We start from the raw sequence: 19152 nt of genomic DNA on the forward strand, positions 1-19152 counted from the left end.
CTTCTATCTGCATTTTATTTAATTTAAAGGACTTTCTGTTAACTTTCTTAGCAAATTTTCTGTTTCCTGGTACCCGGGTTTCAGTATTTCCCTGAGAAATTCATGTTGACCTCTGTCTTCCTTGTATAGTGGTCTGAATCACAGAGTCACAGTAAGTCAGATATGACAGTTTTTCTCCCAAGTTATCTGGCATTTACTCCTTCTAAGAATTTATAATCGTGGCACAATGTAAATCTAGAGCCAGCCTGTCACTGGGATTCTCTAATCTCACTAGATGAGCGACTAGGCCAGAATGACTCCAGTACTCATAGATTTGTTCTCTCTCTTGCTCCAGTAGGCAGAGCCAAAACCAATGGTTAAAAACCACAGGGAGAGAGATGTTGGCTCAACTAAAGGAAAAACTGCCTAATGCTTAGTGCTGTCTGAAAATGGAAATGCTTGCTGGGAAGGAGTGAGTTATGGTTTCTAGGGGTGTTGAGGCACAGAGCAGACAATGGTTAGTGTAGATTCTGTGATAGAGATTGAAGGGTCACAGCACAGGAGTAATCTTCACTGACTATTTAATCCCTGCTCATGCTAGAACTTTACACAGATGTTTTGTCCCATTTAATCTTCATAATGATTCCCAAGGGAACTGGTTGTAACTCCACCAGGAGAGGTTACAGTCACAATTTAAGATTATACAGCTAGAAAGTGGCAGAGCCAAGGGTTTAGAGCCAGGATTTAAACTCAGTTCCATCTGAATCCAAAACCCTTGCTGATTCTTTCCACAATTCATGGAAGCTTGAGAAATGGAACCAGGGGATTTCTACGGTCCCTTCCAGTGCTATGGTTCTATCTGGGTCCAATATGGATACAGTCATCACTGACTTGACTGTGTTTTACCTTAATCATCCTTCTGGCCTCAGTCACATTAAAATGATAATCTGTGACTACAGAACTTTCTGGGGTCTCATCAAGAAAAGATCATTTAAAAACTCAACATTTCTATTTTATATCTCCTCTGAGCTTTCAGTAGACCTCAGTCTGAAGGGCTCAAAATCTTTTTATTTTTTTCTTATAGGGTTTCTGGCAAGGACTGGGTTTATAATACAAAGGTACAGAACACTAAGCTTTAGTATTCCTGAAAACTGTCAGAATATATTGTTTTAACTTCTCTACTCATTTTAAAAGCTTAGAAGGTCTTAGAAGATCTTGAAATATTTGACCCAAGGTCATTTTTTTTTCTGGGTTAAGTTCTGAGTCAGATTCTTTTTAAATATTAGAATTAAAAAATTCAATTAATGAAACAATTAATATTAGAATTAAAAATTGTTTAATTAAAGTCTGAAAATAAGCTTAATTTCCTTTTCTTAAGGTCAAATGGTTTTAAATGTGTGGTAAATACTATTTTCTAGATTGAAGCTGAACTTGCCAAGGAAAGAGCCCAGCATTTAGTTGAGTTTGAGGAGCAAGCTCTGCTTTTTAAAGCAGAAGCTAAACTGGAACTTGATATTGAAAAGGGAAAACATCAAGAAATAATCTGTAAATATAAGAAAGAACAAGAGGAACTAAAAATGAAGGTCTGTCATTATGATGTTCATTATTATCTAATGGGTTTCAAACTATAGATGTTGGTTATTTCCTTGTAAGAACACTGTACAATATTTATAACTCAAGTAGCTTTCCTCATAGTCACTGTGCCTTGGTTTTAGCTACATGGGTAGAATGGTTTGGCTATTTTCCAGAATAAGTAGCTGAAATAAATCATATCAGCATACAATAAAATTATTTTTTAGGCAGCATAAATTTATAACTAATAATTAGCATGACTAAATATTCCAACACTTCAAATATCCAACATTAAATGATAAGGAGATGTTTTACGTAATTAATATTTTCCCAACAACTAAAGCCTATCTCCTTTAATTGCAAATATTTTCAATTCTAGACATTTTGAATGAAGGGAAATATTTAAAAATGTAATCTACCTCCATAATTTCTGAAACAGTGTGTGCTAAACATAATTTTTTTGAAGATTTTATTTTTAAGTAACCTCTACACCTAGTGTGGTGCTTGAACTCATAATCTCACATCAAGAGTAGCATCTTTTCTGACTGAGCCAGCCAGGTGCCCCCTAAACATAATTTAAGGTTTTGTTAAGGTTGTCCTGTTATTATAAGACCTGAGCACCATATATATATATATACATGTGTTTGTGTATATACGTATGTGTTCGTGTGTATGTATATGTGTGTGTATATTAACCAAGACCCAGTGGGGAACCCATACTTTGAATAAACTCATTAACAGTCTGTGTAAATTAGGCATCAAATGAGACTTAATGGCCTCTACTTCAGTGAACAGGAGATATGGTACAGCCTTTTCAAGAGCGCTGTGAACAATAGGCAGGGCCAGCTACGTGAGTATATGGCAAGTCCAGTGTCACAGGGCCCACACTCAGAAATGCCTCATACCTCTTGGGTTTAATGCTCTCCAAATGTTGTCTTGAAATTCTTAATAACTTTATCTTTGAATTTGTGTTTTGTAAGTGAAATCCTGTTGGGACAATGGTGCACTTGAGAGATTCCAAGCTGATAGCTGAAAGCTTAGAATCTCAGCTCACCCAAGTTTCTACCTCTCCTATACTAGTTTTCTTCCAGAAGAAGCCTATTAAGGCAGGCCCCAACTTGCCAAGAGTTATAGTTTTTTAAAAGAAGTCATAAATCCAGATTTTCTAATTGAATTCTCTTGATTTGTAAATGCTGACTCCTGTTTTGAAAAAATCAAAACATATTTGTGGCTTTGTGAGTCTCCTGTCCCAAAGATAACCTGCTCTTTTTCAGTGTCAGCTCTCCTTTGGATGATGGAAACGACTGCTCAGACCTAGCAATGATCCTCTTCCTTCCTGGATTAATTGAATATAATGGAATATTAATTTAATTTTTCAAGTTACTAAGTGTGAATAGATTTCTTGCAAAAGTTATTCTTAATGTAAATTTAACATTTGAAACAAATTTTGGATGCATTACTCGTAAATAATAGTTCACAGAATCCTTGGAACTTTGGTCTATGAATGTTTTCCAGATTCTTCATGGACTGGTTTCTTGTTGTACTAATATTTATAATGTGACAATATCTGTAGCACAAATAATAAGGATATGTTTCATCAGAAGCAACTTTGCTCTTCCTGGTTTGTTTTCTGTTCTTTGTTTTTTAAGGAGAAAGAAAACAAGCAGTCTTTTCCCTTCTAAAGACTTTCATGACTCTAAGGAAAAGCTCCTCATCTTCTCTCTTTATCTCTCATTCTCTCATCTCTTTATCTAGAAGTACCACCTGAGAGATAGTATATTTGCAAAGTATTCTGGTATTCTCTAGAACTGTACAATCTAGTATGTTAGCCATATGTGGCTACTTAAATTTCAAGTAATTAAAATTTAAATTTAAAGTTCAGTTCCTCAACCACATTAGCCACATTCTAAATGCTCACTAGCCAGTACTGGCAAGCCAGAGCCTTTTTGTTGGCCTCTCTTCCCAACTCAGCAATTGGTTATGTCACCTTGATACCTTGGAATTGGCCGTGGTGAGAGTATTTACACCCAGTCCACACGGAGTCTACATGGAGACTAGATACAAATCTGGCTTTTTGTGTGTGTGTGCATCAGTTGCTAAACATTTACTGACATACTACTGTCAGTAGGTACAGGTGGCTAGTGGCTACCATATTGGACATCACAGACTATTTCTGTCATCACAGAGAGTTCTACTGGGCAGTGCTGATCTAGAGGTATAGTACCTGAGGGCATCTCCAGTCATCATATATAAGAAAGAAAAAATATATGTCAAAACAAAACTTACTATAATTATAGCATGAATAGAATATAACTGTGGTGCTCCTCTGTGTGCATCCCCAAACATCAGGCATTTCTAGGTCCCAAAGCCACCCCACACTGAATCCAGACAGGTACGTGGATCAAGACTTGAGCTGTCCTTGGTAGCTCAATCCGGACACAAAGATTTATATATTTCCAAGGATGCCCAAGTGATTAATGCAATTCCATTTAAGGTGGTAAAAATAGGTTTTAGTCTTAACTTTTAAAAAGAAAATTTTGGAGGCCTACATAGTGTCATAGGATTTGTTTTCATTTGATAAGAAGAGCACACTGATTGTTTAGAATAAACCTCCTAAAGCCATAAGGACTCTTTGGTTGCCTAGAGATATTGCCTACAAACTAATACAAGATTTATCTTACAGATATCTGATTTAATCGCAAGTGCTACTAGAGATCTAAAGCTGGAAGTGGCCACCCTTGAAGAAAAACTCCATGAATCTTGTATCCGACATACTGAAGATTCTGAATCAAAGGAGAAAGAAATTGAAAACCTTAAAAATTTGGTTGCAGAATTTGAAGCCCGCCTGAAGAAAGAAACTGACAGTAACGATTCCATTTCAGAGAACTTGAGGAAGGAAATGAAGCTGAAGTCAGATGAGCTAGATAGAGTAATGCTGGCACAAACACAACTGATGCAGCAGTTTAACCAGTCCCAGGAACAGGTAGGAAGCAGACGATGGTGCCGCTGTGATTAGTGAAAGAGCACACACTCTTTCAAAAAGTAAACAAACAAACAAACATCAAAGGTAGCTTGGTGTCATGCAGTTGAGGACTGTTAGTCAGGAACCTGGAATTACATCCTGGCTGTGTCCTTAACTAGGCAGTCACTTAACCTCTCTTCACCTGGCTTCCTTTTCTGTAAAATGAAATTCACTGAACTACAAGATCTCTATGGTTTCCTCAGCACCCAGTTCTACTGTGTTGCAAAAACCATTTAAAACTTCTAAGACTAGAAATCTTTGCGTATTTATGTCTTACTGGTTTTGACATTCAGTCTTTGCCAAAGAAACTTTTAGAGCACTTGCTGCTTACGTTCAAAAAATAATTTGGACAATATATTCTGAAAGTAATTTCTCTTTAGGGCTTTATCTTTCTGTCAACCTAAACTATAGCATAATGTACATGAGTTGGTCTTCTTTCTTATGTATGCATGATTATTTCAGCAATATTTTTGTTTAAACTGGAATAGAATTATTTTGACTTGAAATTGTTTTCTAATGAATTCTTATTTCAGAACTGCAAAGCAGTTGAGGTCACACAGCATGGCAGAGCCAAGATTCTATTTGAATCTCCATGATATGATGTTTCCTGTTTCAGGAAACCTGAGTTCTAGTGATTCTGCTTCTAAGTTTCAAAGTGACCCTCAGGCTTAGCACTCAACATTGCCAGGCTTCATTTCCTTCCTTCCCTCCTTCGTTCGTTCTTTCTTTTTCTTTCTTTCTTTCTTTCTTTCTTTCTTTCTTTCTTTCTTTCTTTCTTTCTTTTGCTCTTTCTTTCTTTCTTTCTTTCGCTCTTTCTTTCTTTCTTTCAAAATACCAATAAACATGCTACTTGCTTCTCCAGATGTTTAGGGAGTCAGCTGATTGAGCATCTCCTGCCAACACACAATAGCATAGCCTCCCTCATCAAGGTTGCTGCTTCCACCAGTCCTGGCATGAGTGGGAAAGGACAGCACACATGGACTTGGTTCTGCTGGAGAAACCCAAAGGAGAGAGGCGATACAGAGTTGCTTCAAATGAGACAGCAGTGTTGAAGTTCTAAAGGAGGGTCAACTGGTTAAAGGAAAGAGAGATCAAGGCAGTTAGACTGGCAGGTTTTCTAACTCTTAAATATCCAAAGACATGGCAATATGGAAACTGAGGAGTAACCTATACACTAGGACATGTAAAAAAAATAGAAGTGTTGAATCCAGGGGCCAGGTGCTAGGCCCTATATATGCAATTAGGAACAAGACTGACAGCTGCCATTACCTGCTCTCAAAGAAGAATTTAAAGAAAATCTTTTTTTTTTCAATATATGAAGTTTATTGTCAAATTGGTTTCCATACAACACCCAGTGCTCATCCCAAAAGGTGCCCTCCTCAATACCCATCATCCACCCTCCCCTCCCTCCCTCTCCCCATCAACCCTCAGTTTGTTCTCAGTTTTTAACAGTCTCTTATGCTTTGGCTCTCTTCCACTCTAACCTCTTTTTTTTTTTCTTCCCCTCCCCCATGGGTTTCTGTTAAGTTTCTCAGGATCCACATAAGAGTGAAACCATATGGTATCTGTTTTTCTCTGTATGGCTTATTTCACTTAGCATCACACTCTCCAGTTCCATCCATGTTGCTACAAAGGGCCATATTTCATTCTTTCTCATTGCCACATAGTACTCCATTGTGTATATAAAGCACAATTTTTTTATCCATTCATCAGTTGATGGACATTTAGGCTCTTTCCATTATTTGGCAATTGTTGAGAGTGCTGCTATAAACATTGGGGTACAAGTGCCCCTATGCATCAGTACTCCGGTATCCCTTGGGTAAATTCCTAGCAGTGCTATTGCTGGGTCATAGGGTAGGTCTATTTTTAATTTTCTGAGGAACCTCCACACTGCTCTCCAGAGCGGCTGCACCAATTTGCATTCCTACCAACAGTGCAAGAGGGTTCCCGTTTCTCCACATCCCCTCTAGCATCTATAATCTCCTGATTTGTTCATTTTGGCCACTCTGACTGGCGTGAGGTGATATCTGAGTGTGGTTTTGATTTGTATTTCCCTGATGAGGAGCGACGTTGAGCATCTTTTCATGTGCCTGTTGGCCATCTGGATGTCTTCTTTAGAGAAGTGTCTATTCATGTTTTCTGCCCATTTCTTCACTGGGTTATTTGTTTTTCGGGTGTGGAGTTTGGTGAGCTCTTTATAGATTTTGGATACTAGCCCTTTGTTTGATATGTCATTTGCAAATATCTTTTCCCATTCTGTTGGTTGCCTTTTAGTTTTGTTGATTGTTTCCTTGGCTGTGCAGAAGCTTTTTATCTTCATAAGGTCCCAGTAGTTCATTTTTGCTTTTAATTCCCTTGCCTTTGGGGATGTGTCGAGGAAGAGATTGCTACGGCTGAGGTCAGAGAGGTCTTTTCCTGCTTTCTCCTCTAGGGTTTTGATGGTTTCCTGTCTCACATTCAGGTCCTTTATCCATTTTGAGTTTATTTTTGTGAATGGTGTGAGAAAGTGGTCTAGTTTCAATCTTCTGCATGTTGCTGTCCAGTTCTCCCAGCACCATTTGTTAAAGAGACTGTCTTTTTTCCATTGGATATTCTTTCCTGCTTTGTCAAAGATGAGTTGGCCATACGTTTGTGGGTCTAGTTCTGGGGTTTCTATTCTATTCCACTGGCCTATGTGTCTGTTTTTGTGCCATAAGAAAATCTTATATGAGTAATTACATTGACATCCAGAGGAAAGAATGACCTAAACAGAAACTTATATATGTTTTGTTTTTGTTTTTGTTTGTGTTTTATTTTTGAGACAGAGAGAGACAGAGCATGAGCAGGGGAGGGGCAAAGAGAGAGGGAGACAAAGAATCCAAAGCAGGCTCCAGGCTCTGAGCTGTCAGCACAGAGCCCGACGTGGGGCTAGAACTCACGGAGTGTGAGATCATGACCTGAGCTGAAGTCGGACGCTCAACCGACTGAGCCACCCAGGCGCCCCTAAACAGAAACTTATATAAAAAGCATAGACTGAAATCTTTAAAAATTGGCTTTAAGGGCCTATTGGTTATCCCTTGTTGAACAATCCACTATTCTCAAATTCAGTGTTCTCAAACAACAAGCATTTACTATCTCACAGTTTCTGTGGGCCAGGGCTCTGAATTTGACTTAGCTAGGTACTTTTGGCTTAAGACCTCTTGTGAGGTTGGTGTCAGGGAGTCAGGCATACAGTTTTGTCTAAAGGCTCAACTAGAGGAAGATTTGTTTTCAGACTCACTTTGTGGTTGTTAGCAGGAGTTATTTTATTATGGCTGTTGGGCTGAGAGCCTTAGCACCTTGCTGGCTGTTGGTCGGAGGACTCCCTTAGTTCCTTACAACAAGGACTTCTATGTAGAACAACAGCTGGGTTGGCTCAGAGCACCAAGTGAGGAAGAATGAGAGTGCAAGAGAGGTGTCTAAGATAGAAGCTACAGTCTTTGTAACATAATCTCAGAAGTGACATCCCATTGCTTCTGCTAAATTCTATTCATTATAAATGAGTCAGTAAGTCCAGCTCACATCCAAAGCAAAGAGATTGCACAAGGATGTGAATAAGCAAGAGGGCGGGGATAACTGGGAGCCATCCTAGAGGCTGCCAGTCTCAGGGCCAGGCCACTAGAGATAATTTTGGCAAGAGACCCTAGATTAAAAGTGAAGAATGAATTTCTTTTTCAGCCAAAGGAGCTACATGTGGAGCTCTTTCTGCTCAGTAGTTGTAAAAGGAAACTACTTAGAGATGAAGTTTTATTTTTTCTTTAATGTAGAGTTTTGAGATATACAAAGCACGGGGTTGGCACTTAAATGATCATTGATCAGTACTGGGGAATAGAAAAGGATCATTCCAAAAGTAAAGTTACCTAAGGACATGCCTAGGGACAGACTTCCTTTAGCTGGGGTGGAAGGAGGGGAGGTCGATTAGATTTTCCTTTCGAAGTTAAATAATTGACACTGAACTATAAGAATAAATAATTAAGGCTGCTTCTCTGGTTAAGCATACCAAAACCCAGAATATTCCTATAAAAATTGGGAATGAGACAATAAAAGGGGTAGGATTTATGAGCCAGAAAGAATAGGGGCTGTAGCTTATACAGTGAAAAACACTATTATTTTGATCACACATTTCAGATACTTGAAGTTTGTCAGGTTCTGGAGAAAAAAGGGCAAAGTGAAGGACAAATTGTCATTAGAATGAAGATAAATTTTTGGTCTAATAAAGAAGCTAATTAAAGACAGGAAAGCTTTGCTCTCTTTCAAGAGGCCAGAGAATGGGTGGACTTTGTTTTTAATTGTATGAAGAATGTTCTTAAGGATAGGAGGAAAGCCAGAGCCTCTAAAGGGCAAATGGGCATTCCTGCATGGAGCCGGATGATTGGAGAGCATCCACAGGAACACCAGGATCAAGAAGGTTTAGCAACAAAAGATGCAGGTGAAAGGGGAGAAAATGGAAAGTAGAGCTGTATGGGAAATGTGAATGTTGAAAGGGGGCCCATGAAAATCCTTCATAGGGAAAAGACACGCCTAAAAAAAGGGAATATTTTTTTTAAAAGAAGAAAGAATTCAAAAAGAAATATAATATGTTAGGGAATAGAGCATCATTTAAAAACAGATTAAAATAGTCACATGCTTCTTGCTGCCAGTTTTCCTTCCTACTAGCTTCATGTGAGTCCTGTCAAGACAGTGTGGCCCAGCTGCACTGACAGAGAATTACGTGTTGTAATTCAGTAATTCAGAGGAAGAATGTGGTAAATCCAAAAGGAACCCAAAACAAAAACAGAAAGGAACTACCAAAGGAAGTTCAATATTTTTGTTGTCTTAAGATTATCAGTAAGGAAGACAATGGGACAGAAATTTTAAAATATCAGTTTCTGTAGCCATCTAATGAAGATGAAAGACATTCAAAAAGAAAAAACAATGCTCTTGGGGCACCTGGGTGGCTCAGAGGGTTGAGCGTCTGACTTTGGCCCAGGTCATAATCTCACATTTTGTGAATTTGAGCCTCGCGTTGGCTCTGTACTGTCAGCTCAGAGCCTGGAGCATGCTTTGGATTCTGTGTCTGCCTCTCTGCCCCTCTCCTGCTTGCACTCTGTCTCTCTCTCTCTCTCTGTCTCAAAAATAAATAAAAACAGTAAAAATAATAATAATAATAATAATAATAATAATAATGCTCTTGGTTAAATATGGAGAATTGAATACATATGTTTATCTGTGTAATCCCAAAACATCACTAAAATAACAGTAAATTAATAAAAAGTGAATATATCCATAAGGAAAAGAGAACAGGAGAGGAAGGAGTTGACACTAGATGAAAGAGACATTGATCAAATTTTGAAAACTGAGAAAGCAGTGTTGAGAGGTAATTAGTAGATTGTAGGATATTGAAACCTGATGCCTGTGGGTATTGGGGAAGTGAGGTGGAACCCTAAAAGGAGCAAATCCAATTATGTGACACAATGCTGGAAAGACTCAGTGATTGGAGACACCAGATACTTCTGAAAGAGGGAGAGGAGTGGATCTGAAAACAGGATTGTTTGAATAATTGCGAAAGGAACAGACAGATCCTCGGATGCCCTCACTAACCCCTAAGCAACCTCACCCACCATCCTGGCAGTATACCAAAGGTTTATACTCTAGAAAAACCTGAATGTAAGAGGCTTTGCACCTGAGGATACAGAAGAGCAGATTGTGGGATAAGGCTAGAATGAAAGTCTGTACCTCAGAGTGAGACCTCTTGAACCACTTTACCCACTTACTTCCCAGAATAGACAACTAGGTTTATATATCAACAGCTAGGAAATTGGAAGAATCTTCTCTGGAGAAATGCAGGAAGAGAAAAGAGAAGAGAAGAGGAGAGGAGAGGAGAGGAGAGGAGAGGAGAGGAGAGGAGAGGAGAGGAGAGGAGAGGAGAGGAGAGGAGAGGAGAGGGGAATGTGAGGGGAGGGGAGGGGAGGGGAAGGGAGGGGAGAGAGGAGGAGAGGAGAGGAAAAAGATCTATGGATATTGACAATTGGGATCTCCCAGTGAAATGGCAATAGTCATGTCTAATCTACCCATTAAGAAGTATACCAGTCATTAAGCCCTCACCTAGACACACAGAGCTTCCAGTAACATTTAGGAGACTCCTTTTTAAACGTCAACAGCCAAAGATCATCAAATGTTTTAGAAACACCTCAAATACGAGACAAACTAGGATCAAAGTAAAACTCAGAAGGAAAAAAAAAAGCAACTCAGAAGAAAAAGATACAAAATAATGCATGCAGGGAGCTTCAAAAAAGAGTACAATTAATGTCCTGAGAGAGAAAAGAAAAGATATTGCATCCATGGAACATAAGTAGAGGCTATGAATAAAGAACAAGAATAAATATTAAAATATAAGAACTAAAGTAAAAAATTCAATATTTGGGTTAGATGATAAAGATGAATAACTCTCCCAGAAAATAGAAGAGAAAAACAAAGAGATGGAGAGAAGAAAAGAAAATTAGAGGAGTTCTGGAAAGAGAGAACAGAGAAAGTGGAGGAAAGATTAGTGCAGAAACTAATCAAGAACATTTCTAAGTAGTGAAGGACATACACTTCTATATTGGAAGAAGGGTCCACTCAGCATAATGCATGGTAAAGCCATTCCACCAAAGCATTTCATCATGAAATATCTATACCTTAAGGATAAACATAAGTTCTTAGGAAGTTTTCAGGTCAGAGAGGGAGAAAGGATGAAATCTGAGAATTACAGCAGGGCAACAGATTTAGAGAACAACCAGGCTGGGTTCAGCAGAATGGAGGGTTTTTAGAAGTATGTCTCCAATATAAGAGAAGCTGATAGATTACATGGAGTGTTCGAACATGCTGAGAGGATATTTACACTTATATAAGTAGATTTGGTGAAAAATAAGTAATCAACAACCCAGAAACCTAAGCAGATAAATAGTGGGACAATAGTTAACTGTGAAAGGAAGCCATGCCAGAAAGGAAATGTAATCATAGTACACTGCATGGCTCAGGTCTACATAATATTATATACTATAATCATATAAAGCAAAATAAAAATTGTGATGGAAATTGGGAAGATTTTTCAACAAAATTGTGATAGAAATTTCTCCCAGGGAACAGGAATATCTGCTTATGGGAAAAAGAGAAACACCTGCTAGGAGTTGGAATGGGAAGCTGAATCCTCATCTTTTATCCTATGAAGCCATTAGATAATGACTTCAAAACTGAAAAACCATGAGATAACTGCATAATGTTATTACATAGAAATATGAAAATAAATATCACAAGAAACAGCTTAAAAACCTGAAAATAGTTATTCCCTGGAGGTAGAACTTGGAAGTGTGAAGGAGTGCTTTTTTTTTTTTTTTTTTTTTTTTTTTTTTTTTTTTTTTTTTTTTTGCATCTCAAGCAGGCTCCATGCTCATAGCAGAGCCCAATGTGGGGCTAATATTTTTCAAATGTAAAACCTATTTAAGAAAAAAAAAAGAAAACCCATTTATTTAGGAAAGCTTACTAATAAATCTGGCAAGGATGGATTTGTGTGAAGTCAAAGATTAAATTTGAGGTAGATATGGTGTTTGCAAAGAGCTTTTTTTTTTTTTTTTGGCAGGAGGGATTTGCTTAGTTTTAGGATATGCATTTTGTAAAAATTTTTTATTTTTTATTTTTGAGAGAGAGACAGAGCACAAGCAGAAGAAGGGCAGAGAGAAAAGGAGACACAGAATCCAAAGCAGGCTCCAGGCTCTGAGCTGTTAGCACAGAGCCCGATGCGGGGCTTGAACCCACAAACCATGAGATCATGACCTGAGCCAAAGTCAGTCACTTAACCCACTGAGCCACTCCAAGGATATTCATTTTCTATATTTACATATTTAATTGATATAGATAAAATGGCACACATTTCTCTGGTAATTCCATTTATGAGAAAACAAAGCACCGGTTAGTGAATTAAGTTAGTTAATTAGTGGAACCACTTAGTTCTCAATTTAGGGACCAAATAAAATTAGAACATATGAATCTCTTCTCTAACCTCTGGCTCCACAGGGAGCAGAGAGAGAACTGGGAAAGCTTTTAGTGACCATGGGCTACTCCTAGGGTTGGTTGGCAGGGAGGATGGGTGAACAAACAACCTGAGAACCTTAACCATGAGGCATGGGGCAGACAGGAGTGAGGCAGTCAGACTGAGAGGCTTCAGCAGTGCAGAGGGAGAGCTAAGCAAGACCGCCTTTTACATGTTGGAGACAGTTTGCCCGGATGCAGAGTATAGATGCCAGAAAATTGACAGAATGAGAAAAAATAGGGAGAAATTGTTTCCATTGTATTTAATTAATACTAATTAAATCTTAGATTATTGACTTAGACAATTGAATCCTGAACACTGTGCCTTCAAGGGCTCTTCCTCCCCATTCTGAAAATCTGCTCTTGAGGCATATTAGTCCTAGGGGTTGTTTATATTTCCCCATTTCTACTTCTGTTTCAATATATCTGCAGTAGTTATTTCACAATGTCCATTAAGTCTGTGAGCACAGAAATACAATTTTAGAACAGCCTGCCTACCATCCATCTTACTTCTTTCCTGGAAATCTGTTCAGGTTCTCATTCCTGTCTTATCAAAGGGCCATCTCTTCTGTTTTTCTGCAGTGTTTTGGGCTGATCAGATTAGTTGAACAGAAGCCATAAATGGAAGTTTGGGCACATCCTTTACTAGCTCCTACTCATCTTTCTGGTTTCCACACCTTTTCCAGTTTCCCTTTGCCTTGGCTCCCCACCCAGTTGTCCAGTCATCTACTCACCCTGGGATATATCTCGTGTGGGTGGGTAGAAACTATAATCTGATCATTCCATGACTGGTTCAGACCTCATTGGACGTAAAGCATAAAAAAGACAGCCATCTGTGGTTATTCTTCACTGAGGACTTGCTTTCCTGGCATGTTCCCCCCAAATTGCCAAATTCAAGTGATTGCCATCACAAATGGGATTTTCATCTTCAGAATGATCAGGTTACCCAGCAAAGCCTTCTCCTGCTTCTTCCACTGTCTTTGGAATTGAAAGCAATCCAGCTGTCTCTAAGGGAAAAAAATGAAAACAAACACAAAAATAAACTACTTTTACATTGTAAAGAGTGGGGGAAATTGGCCATTTTTTTAATATTAGAAATTTCAAACAGATGGAAAGCTAATTTATATTTTCATTTTGACATTTACTTACCCAGTGGGAGTGTGATTAAGCCATATTTTAAGCCCAAAGTGGCCTTCATCTGAAAATGTTATAGACATATTCTACTGGTAATGCTCTTCACCATCAACAGAACTTTAGGACCCAGAAACACTAATTCTCCTGTGCCCAGACCACCCTAATCAAGGGGTGCAGGGGATAGGAACCTCCTCTGTGAAAATGTTGGTCTCTTATGATCCTCCCTGTTTCCTTTCTTGCCCCACTTGGGGCCATTTTCTGTAGAGCTGGCAAAGGGATCTTCCTTCAATGCAAATTTGACCATGCCAGCCCCATGCTTGAAATAAACCTTTCAACGACTCCATATGACCCTCATAATTAAGTTAAAACTCTAATATTTAGCATGTTATTACAGTCATCTTCGATCAGACCCTGCTCACTCTTCCCTGCCTGTTCATTCTGCATCCAAATCATACTAAGCCGTGTGTCATCCCAAGATGTGCCTCTCCCACTGTCACTACCAGCCATTTGCACTCGCTGCCCATTTGGCCTGGAAAACCCCACTGCCCCTTCTTTACCATTTTACCATGCTAAAATATGACCAAAGATAATTTTACCTGAAACGTTTAGAATTCTAGGGCTTCACTGATTAGTCTCATGTTTGCCCAGGATTTTCAATCTTACTGAATTTCCATCTTACACATTTTCCTACGTTGTTGAGTGAAAACACACATTAAAATTCTTCCAAAAAAACAACCTTCAAAAAAAAAAACAGCCCCAAAAGATAGATATTTTGCCTAAATCACTGAAAGCAATCTAATCACAAGTGAGTGATTCTTTTCCACACATGATGGAATTTTCCCTTACTGGCTCTGGCCACATCCATGTGTGCTCTTGTCATGCCCTGTCACACACACCCCACCCTCGAAATAGCAATCCTCTAAACTTGATGTGTTCTATTTCCATTTTGATACTCCATGGTTGAATAAATTATAACATCTGAATTGCCTGTTGTACAAAACTGAGTTATAATCTCAATTTTAAAACAGGAGGTAATGGTAGCAGAGGATATGCAGATATTGTGAGATTCACCTGAGATTTCACAGTGTTTATGGCAAATACAAAAATAGAAGTCCTAATTCTGGAGCCTGTTTTCAGTTCAGAGGTCCTCCTGATTTGAAATAACAGAAGAAAGAGAAATAGTCCTTTGTACTGGAAGCTAATAGCTTGAAAAAGGATGAGTTCCAGAGCAGTGGGCCCCAGACCAAGATGATCAGCAGCCCTTCCAAAGTCCAGTCTGGAGTTGGCCGGCACTTTGTTCCCATTATACTTGCTATGGGGACATCTTTGAGTTCACTCCACCTTTTCATTTCCTCCTTTAGTGCAATGTCACTTGCCTAAAATAGCTTTTAGGTGACTTGCTTTACGGATGTTTTCCATAGAACACCACTCCTTTCCTTTCAGACGTGAATTTAATTTTAGTGAATGGATTGAATTTTATTTTTATTTTAATGAGAGCCCTTGTCATCACATCACCCATTACGTTATCCTTCCATATTGGTGCACCTGTTATTCATGTCAGCAATTTATTGACCTCATCAGTTAACTGCTATCCATTCTTTTCTTTTATATATTCAAATAAACTTAACTCTTTCTCATAACTTTCTTAATCAAGGGAATTTTTTATACTAAGTAATTGAAAGCCCCTTGAATCTAATCACTTCAACATATTTTGCCAGCTAACTCTATTAATAGGAAATAATGCATTGATGGTGTGCCACTTAAAATAAAGTTTAGATTAAGTTTAGAAAACTTGGGCAAAGATAGATGAAGTGTCTTATTTTTTTTTTTAATTGCTTCTGTGTCCAGAAACAAATCGGTCCCTGCATGCTTGATATAATTAGACAATTCATTTAGGCATGGGCAGCTGGGAGCAGGACCTACCACTTCAGGGCTGGGCTACTTTCAGCAGGTCAAATAAGCAGTAGGCCTTCACGGTTTTTCTTTGTCAGAACAGGAGATGAGATGACATCTAACAGAGCAACTTAACTAATATTCTTCCCTGGCCCTTCCTCTCTTGCCTTTTCAACGAGTATTTCAGGTAGGATTAATGAAAACCAGATGATAAAGCCACAAACACCATCCTTGGTCTCCAGTTTCTTGTGTATTGCAGCTTACCTTCGTTATAAACTAACATACTTGCCCCTACAAATGTTAACTGTTAGGCATCACATATGCCAACGAGCTGAAACCCCACTAAAGTAAGCATTAGAAGTTCTGGGTTCCAGCACCAGCCCCTCACTACCCATCTGAGTGATACTGGCTCTTGGTTCCTATTCTGCAAACTGCAAGGGTTGAACCAAATGTCCTCTCAAAGTTCTTTCCAGCTTCACAAATCATTTGCGTTTTTGACTTGTCTGTCCCATGTGGTAGAGTAGCCACAAAGACAGTCAAAGATGGACCTCTGATTTCCATTTCACTTCTCCATTTATATTGCCAATTACCATCCAAATGTACAGTTTAAAGCTAGGGATGCTTCTCCCCCCACCTTTTCTCATTTCAGAACACTTTTCTTCAGGAAACAGTGCGCAGGGAGTGTGAAGAACGCTTTGAACTGACACAGGCTTTGAGCCAAGCCAGAGAACAGCTTCTGGAGCTCAGGAAGCTCAGTGGAAGTTTACCTTTGTCGCCGTGTTCCCTTAACCAGGGCAGCCTAACCTCCTCTGCTGCAGTGGTCAGCAGCCAAGGAGAGAGAAGCCTTACAAGACTGAACTCTGGAAAAGGAATCAAAATCCCCAGCCTGCATGGAGTGTCAAAACCCACCACTGCCCCAACCTCAGTTCAACCCAAGAGGGTCAGCAGCTCAGGTTTGCCTACTTTCCCCCAGCCCCATCCTCCCAGGGGTCGAGCATCTTCCGTAAATGAGACCGGACAAAGACTGACTGCCATTCTGAGGAGGAGACTAAATCAGCAGTGACTGATCCAGCCAGGAGCAGCTCCAAGCAGGACACTTGGTACTTCCCAGACCAAGTGTAACTGAGGATGACAGAGGTCAAATTATTATCACAGATCAAGAATGCACGGTTATAGATATTTTTAATAGGATAGTTGGAAAAACTAGGAATTGTGAAGCCATATTTTCCAAGAGGCCTTTGAAGTTGCAACAGATAATGAAGTTGGTGGTATTCCAGAGGGCCAATTTCTATGTGTCTACATTGGATGTTTAGATGTGTTCTCTGAATATTCCCTTTTTGAGATCCCAGGTAAAATTTTTCACCCATAGCATCTTTGCTATTGTTTTTTTTTTGTACCTTTACAAGCAGATATATTTCCACCAAAAATAGATTGTGTTGGTTTTGTTGGTGTTTGTTCATTTGTTTGTTGAGCTGAATAGGTTAAATAGATGTGATTAGTATTCCAAATAGAAAATAGAAGTACATTAGTCCTAAATTTGATAATTTCCAAAATATTTAGTTCAAATATTCACAGAATTCAACATCATCATAGAAACCTTCTCTTTTCATTTTGCAATTTAATTGGTTAATACAATTTCTTTTTAGGCCAGAAGTAATGATAGGTACCCTTCAAGAAGACAGTCTTTCCTGTGAACCTGGGACCTTCTAGAAAAAGGGACACCAACTCCAATTCAAGGACAAGGGGGTTTACTTTTCAAACTTTAGAGATTATTTTTAGAAACAGTCTGGCTGACCATGTAAATATTACTTGGTAGAGGTAGTTTTTCTACATTGAATGGTTTTTAGTAATCACGATTAGATTTTGATTTGAGCCATTGGGAAAAGAACTAATTCAAGACAGTCTCATAGAGGCACATAGTGCTAATTTGGGGGTTCACGTTTTATTACCTCCTAAAATGGCCAATTGGTTAACATATTTTCTATTTTCATAGTGAAAAATTAAAACCAGAAACCAAACAGCTATTTTAAGTTATAAAGCTTCAGGCTTCTCCTGTTTCTTAAAACATAAGTCTTTACCTTAAGCTAGTGATTGTCCATCTTTTTTCCCCTTCAAGTTGAACTGCATTTTTTTTTTCCAACACTGACTTTAGTTAAATGCTTCATCTGACTGTATCAGGGACATCCAAGCTTTTTAATCCCAGATGAGAATGTTAGTAGCACATGTCAAATATGGCACATAAAACTCTCCTCTGTCTGGCTATTATGTTCATGAGAGAATCCAAAGGTACTTGGAATCCCTCCCATGTGCAAAAAGCAAAGTAAAGCTGCTAAGTAAATTCAAGTTTATCTCTAATCTTTAAAAGGATTAGTCTAATCTACCAATCGTGTGTTTTAACTTCAAAAAAAAAAAAAAAAATTCCACATTAGGTCTGCCGATTTCCCTGACTAGTTTAAGTGAGCACATCTTGTGTTAAGGCTTAGAATGCTTAGTTTCACTTTACAGAGATCGATGTTCCTTATAATGGCATTTGACAAGAGAACAAAACAATAGAATGGTGGTGCTGGAGTGAACCTTAGAGGTCACCCCAACCATTTCTTTACAAATAAGGAATAGATACCCAAAGAAGTCCGACTTGCTAAAGAGGTACAGCTAGTGACAGAGCTAAAACCAGACCGTTAACCGACCCCAACCACTCCACTCACTTTCCCACTCATCAGAGTTTCCCCAGCCTCCATCAGGACTTTTGTCAGAAGCCCCACATAGTGTTTACCTAATATTTTCTTTAAATGCCCTCGCTTTTTAAACTTAAAGTTATGTAAAAAGAAAGCTTGGCCCAAGAAAGAATAATTGTAGAGTAACGAGTTTGATTTGCTAGGTATATTTTTGCTAATACTTGAAAATCAACATGTATCTGTTAAAATTACAAAATGTTGGCTGGTGTACCCCCTAAAATCATTGTGTACAATGACAGTAGTACCCGTGCCACCCCCTGGGAACTACTGGACCAGACCTCGATGTTTCTGACCTGGTATTTGGATGTTTAAATTACAAGTACTCGTGACGTGAGGTAGATGGAAGAAGCTAGAGAAAACTTTAATAAAAGCCTACAGGAAAATTCGGGAAAGCGGTTCTTTGCCATCATATGATACACGCTTTTCCACAGTCTCCCAATTTCAGCTCTCTCTTCGGGAACCATGGGGATACATTTTTTTCCCTAAATTATGAACACATTTAAATTTGTAAAGAAGGTCACGTGTAAGCTTTTCTAAAGTGATAAAGACTATCAGTGCAAATCTGGTTTCTTGGTTTGTTGTTATACTCTCACTTTATAATATAACAAGTCATTATGTAAATAATCTCTCTGAGAATAGAATCACGGTAAGACTGTGTTATATTCCACAAGTATATTAGAGAGGTTATTCCGTGGATACACGACAGAGACAATATTGACATTTGTATCAAGCTAGACCACTTGAATGGTGCCA

At 38.6% G+C, this 19152-nt stretch overlaps 1 protein-coding gene across 9 annotated transcripts in view; it reads left to right on the top strand.

The window, feature by feature from the left end:
* LEKR1 (leucine, glutamate and lysine rich 1) overlaps positions 1 to 19152 on the top strand; it is a 222147-nt gene that overhangs the window by 174539 nt on the left and 28456 nt on the right. For 7 of the 9 annotated variants that reach the window (XR_015240078.1, XR_015240079.1, XR_015240080.1 and 4 more), the window contains 3 exons: positions 1398 to 1562; positions 4235 to 4534; positions 16314 to 16617. Coding sequence is in view for 5 of the 9 variants with exons in the window: in XM_086674580.1 (XP_086530706.1) it covers positions 1398 to 1562; positions 4235 to 4534; positions 16314 to 16617 (769 nt within the window). In the remaining 4 variants the exon portion in view is untranslated. Of the gene's footprint in view, positions 1 to 1397; positions 1563 to 4234; positions 4535 to 16313; positions 18961 to 19152 lie in introns of those variants that run through there. The other 2 variants (XM_086674581.1, XR_015240081.1) reach the window with 2 other exon arrangements.

Source organism: Puma concolor, chromosome C2, assembly GCF_028749965.1.
Source record: "Puma concolor isolate L17-30 chromosome C2, mPumCon1.1.hap2, whole genome shotgun sequence".
Lineage (NCBI taxonomy): Eukaryota > Metazoa > Chordata > Mammalia > Carnivora > Felidae > Puma > Puma concolor.